Source organism: Phaethon lepturus, unplaced genomic scaffold, assembly GCF_000687285.1.
Source record: "Phaethon lepturus isolate BGI_N335 unplaced genomic scaffold, ASM68728v1 scaffold12877, whole genome shotgun sequence".
NCBI classification, from domain to species: Eukaryota; Metazoa; Chordata; class Aves; order Phaethontiformes; family Phaethontidae; genus Phaethon; species Phaethon lepturus.
In genome coordinates this window covers 1-4,192 of record NW_010551236.1, presented here as the reverse complement: position 1 = coordinate 4,192, position 4,192 = coordinate 1, and the positions used below count along the sequence as shown (strand labels likewise).

General features: G+C 39.3%; 1 protein-coding gene across 1 annotated transcript in view; it reads right to left on the bottom strand.

The window, feature by feature from the left end:
- Nucleotides 1-4,184, bottom strand: part of SGPP1 (sphingosine-1-phosphate phosphatase 1) — a gene marked incomplete at its 5' end in the record, with an annotated part of 15,973 nt that extends 11,789 nt beyond the window's left edge. The window contains one exon of the mRNA XM_010290849.1: nucleotides 3,810-4,184. Within this exon, the coding sequence (XP_010289151.1) occupies nucleotides 3,810-4,184 (375 nt within the window). The remainder of the gene's footprint in view (nucleotides 1-3,809) is intronic.
- Between the last annotated feature and the right edge of the window lie 8 nt (nucleotides 4,185-4,192).

Below are 4,192 nucleotides of genomic sequence, written 5' to 3'. Positions count from 1 at the left end.
TGCTGAATATCAGCAAAGTTTGTTCAACGGCCTACAGTGAGAGTCAGCAGTTCCTGACTCAGCTCATTAGTGCAGAGCTCAGGAAGGAGGGCAAACCCATCACTTCCTAATCCAGATGACCACTGCTAGAGCCAGGCTGCATTCTGGAGGAACTCTAGGAGAAAAGCATATTTTCTGGCTCCCTGACTTTTTTTCCCCCCTCCTCAAAACAAAACAGCAGTGTTATGACACAGTCAGGTGCAACTTGAGCTGCTAACTCAAGCACTATTTTTAATAAAATGTGCGTTGATATCTATTTGAAATTAGCAAAAAAATACTACTAAAAAAAATACTTTTTCCTGTAATCTCAGCCTTAGGCTTTTGGAGATTTTGTAGATAATTAGGAGTTCACATCACCTCCTTCTCCTTGTTCAGGACACTATATAAGCCAGCGGAGCTCAAACTGTCAATATTTCAAAGCAAGCAAGTTTTCCCCAATGTGATAAAGGTATACTTTTTTCTACGTCATATCAAGATCTAGAACCTCACTGTCTTAGGCATTTGTCCTCCTCTTTCAGGGTATCAGAGCTTCAAAGACAAAAAGAAAAATACCAACATGTATAACACTCCTAAATTCTCATGAGTCTTTGGCATGAGCTTTATATTTCAAGGTTACTGAAATGTCTTTGAAACAAGTGGTTTTCCCTGCTGAGATTTAACAATAATAAATAAATATATAAGGATTATGCAAGTGGAATCGAAAAGTTTCAGGCAAGCTCTCATAATACAAGGAGAAATTGAAAAATTCTATTCCACAATGGACAGAACAGTTAGCTATTATGAAAATTATATTAACATATAATTTGTTTCTGTCTGAAAGTCTGTTGCATTGAATATTCCCTATGCCCAACGTCCCTAATTGTGAAAGTTCACCACAACCATCTTTAAAATATGTCGTATCTGAAAAGAATTTACTTGAACAATTTTGTTTATAAGCAAATATTTTAGTTTTACTATGTATCATCAAAACCCCTTTTGAATAACTACATGAAAGCAAAATAACTGTAATAGGATTACTGATAGGCATTGAAAATTTGGAAAGCACAAACTTAATTCAACAGGTTAAAAGAAAACATACTGGAATAAAAAAATTTTGGTTTTAAATGGACAATTTGGGCCATACCTAAAAAAATAAAAGCAGATTTTTTTTGTTCTCTATGTTGTTGAAGGGAGAGACTCATAGACTGTCTTTGTTTGATAGAAAAGAACTATTAGACAATAGTAGGAAGTCATAGCCCAATGAAAGCAAACTCCAAATAAGCTATACAGGAAAGTGATTCCTTTCTCACTGGAGTAACCTCTTTTAGAGCAAGAGTAGCTTTCTTTGGTTTAGTATAAACTTCAAAGTGGCAAACTCAATTAAAGTTACTTGTGTTCCAGAATACAGTCCCAGCAGAGAGTTATAGGTGTATCTGCTTAAATTCACAATTTTGTGACTTTTATTCTTGTCTTGCTCCAAGATGTTTTTTCTGAACAAACATTTCCAAGATGTGGACTCATCGTGATCAGGGTATGTGGAATGCTTGCTTATACTGAAGGTATAGAAAGACTGTACCCCAACATTTGCCAACAAGTTTAAATCTAGCTATCTGTCTCTACTGATAAATATGTATCATTTAATAAATATCAGAGTTATTACAAGCTCCTTTATCATTAATAGCTTTCCAAGAATTTCTGAGATCAGTCTTTTTTAACCCCATCTATTTCCAGAAAAGCATGACAAAAAGTTGTCATATAGGTTCTACTCCCTTTTAACACAAGTAAAATATGGAGAACAGAAGCAGCATTATATGACAGCTTAACTCTCTTTAGAGGTGAATCAAAAGATACTCAACATGCCACAGGTTAACTTGTTATTAATACTTGGAAATAATTTAAAAATCAGAAGTTTGTTTGGTTTTTGAAATGGTAGAAGCTGGTTTCAGACAGGTCTGTTTTTCAAACCCATTTCATAGGAAAAAGGAATTAAAATTAAGACTGAAACACTTTGCTTCCTCATTTTTTGAGCATGGTTCTAAATGAGTAACAACAAGGCTGAATGTTTATGATTCCTTAATACGTATTCATTATAAATATGTTCAGTCAATTAGCACATTATTTCACAGACTGCAGTTGCAGGGTTGGCAAAACGAAGATTGCATTTGGTTCCCTGGCAAAAATACCATTTTCACACACTGTCAGCTTGTTGGTTCTATAAAAGCAATCAAGCCGGGTTCTCCTTTGTACACATGACATCAGTCTGTGCAAAGCTTATCGACTGATACTACTAAATGAGGTTTCCCACATGCAAAGAAAGAGAAATCCAGTTCATTCTTCCAACTGACATCAACCCTACACTTCTAACAAGTAAAAATCAAATATTCAGATTTTAGTCATTTAAAAAAGAAAAAAACCACAAAACTTTTAAGATTAAGCAGCTCAGTGACAGAACTCCATGCTATTTATTTCAAACACCCACAAAACATGGCATTATGTGATGCCTGCACAGCTCTAGCAGAGTGGTACCTCATATTTTCCTAACAAAGAATATGAATTCCTAATAGCTGTCTTTGGGCACGCCGTATCACCTTGCAGAAGTAGATGCATAAACTTTGGTTAAAGAGAGGCCAAATACAATCTCTAACCTTCAACTATCTCTTTCCTTTCAGGCACCCATACTATATAGTGAGATAGAGCCACAAAGCGTCACACTGTGACAGCAGACAACTAGTGATTGTTGACAGTGCGAAGACAAGAGTTCAGCCCCTGCATAAAGCTTCAAAATGAGAGTTCTCCCAGATGACCTATATCTGACTTAAAATAGGCAGGTCTTACAATAAGAATTTGTAAACATTAACAACTTAAGAGTAGACTTATTGCCTAACTTCTTAACCATTACACACAGAGCCCTCAAAACCCTACACTGAACGTTTGCTGCCTGGGAAAGCCTTCTCCCTCATTTATTACTAAATTGGTGCAGTGATTTAGAGAGCTGAGTACGTGTTGTGCTTTCTTTGGAGTTCTTACTGTCGCCCATACCGCTAACTGCAAGTGCATACGCATATGCCACAGTTTGCGTAAACCAGATGAACAGTGTTATTTTAACATAATCTATTCACCCAAGGTACAACAGGCAGATGTTAAGATTTTCAGCACCTTCATTCAGCAAAAGATCAGAGATTTTCAATTCCTGCTAGTTATTATCAGCGCGCTAACGGTTGTAAAACCATCTGAAAGCATATGTACTCCTCAAAACAGAAATTATCACTTCCAGTTTGCAGGTAATGAAACTGAAAGACAGCGTTAAAGAAAAGGCTAAAGCTACAGACTCACTCAAGCTACAAAGTGACTCAAAGCAAAGAAGGATCAGCAAAAAGCTCTTTAGTTCCTGGCTCTTCACCAAATTCTCAGCCAGTAAAAACCAAATGCATGTAAAAATATCAGATGCCTATCCAAACTTTGTGCAAATCACTCAACCTACAAGAAATAAATTGAAACAAACCTCACAAGAACAAAATGCAGATTGTTAACGCAGACTTCTAATGCATACTGAGCTAACCATCCACAGAGTCAGCAGAACTTCTATTCAGAAGACAGAACTATTAGAACAGTTCTTGTTACCTGAGCCCTTGCTTGGATCATAGAAAAATTAAAAGGGGGTGGAAGGCACGAATTTCACACTTTCCCAAACAAACTCAGCCACTTCCCCTCCCAAAAGAAATCACGTCCGTCACTTCGTTATACCCCGTGGCTGGAAAACACGCGGGGAAGGACAAGGAGGCGAGCATTACCTGCCAGCGGCCGTAGCTGAGTAGCAGGAGCGCCAGCGGGATGGCCGTGCCCGACATGGCGTGGGTGGAGGGCATGCTGTACTCCGAGTTGTAGAAGACTTCCAGCTTCACCACGGGCGGGGCGGCAGGCCGCGGCCAGCGGATGACATCCTTGGTGCACTGCCCCAGGTACATCACCCACACCCAGATGATGATAAGCCTCCGGCCCAGCCAGGCGTCCAAGTTCCAGATGCAGAAGGGGAAGAAGAGGATGTAGAAGAGCTCGTTGCCCAGCTCCGTGCCCAGGCTGAAGAGATAGTAGAGGAAGCGGCTGCGGGTGGAGAACTCCTGGCTGCCGTCCTCCTCCGTGAGGGAGTTGCGCCGCGGCCTCCTCCTCCACCGCT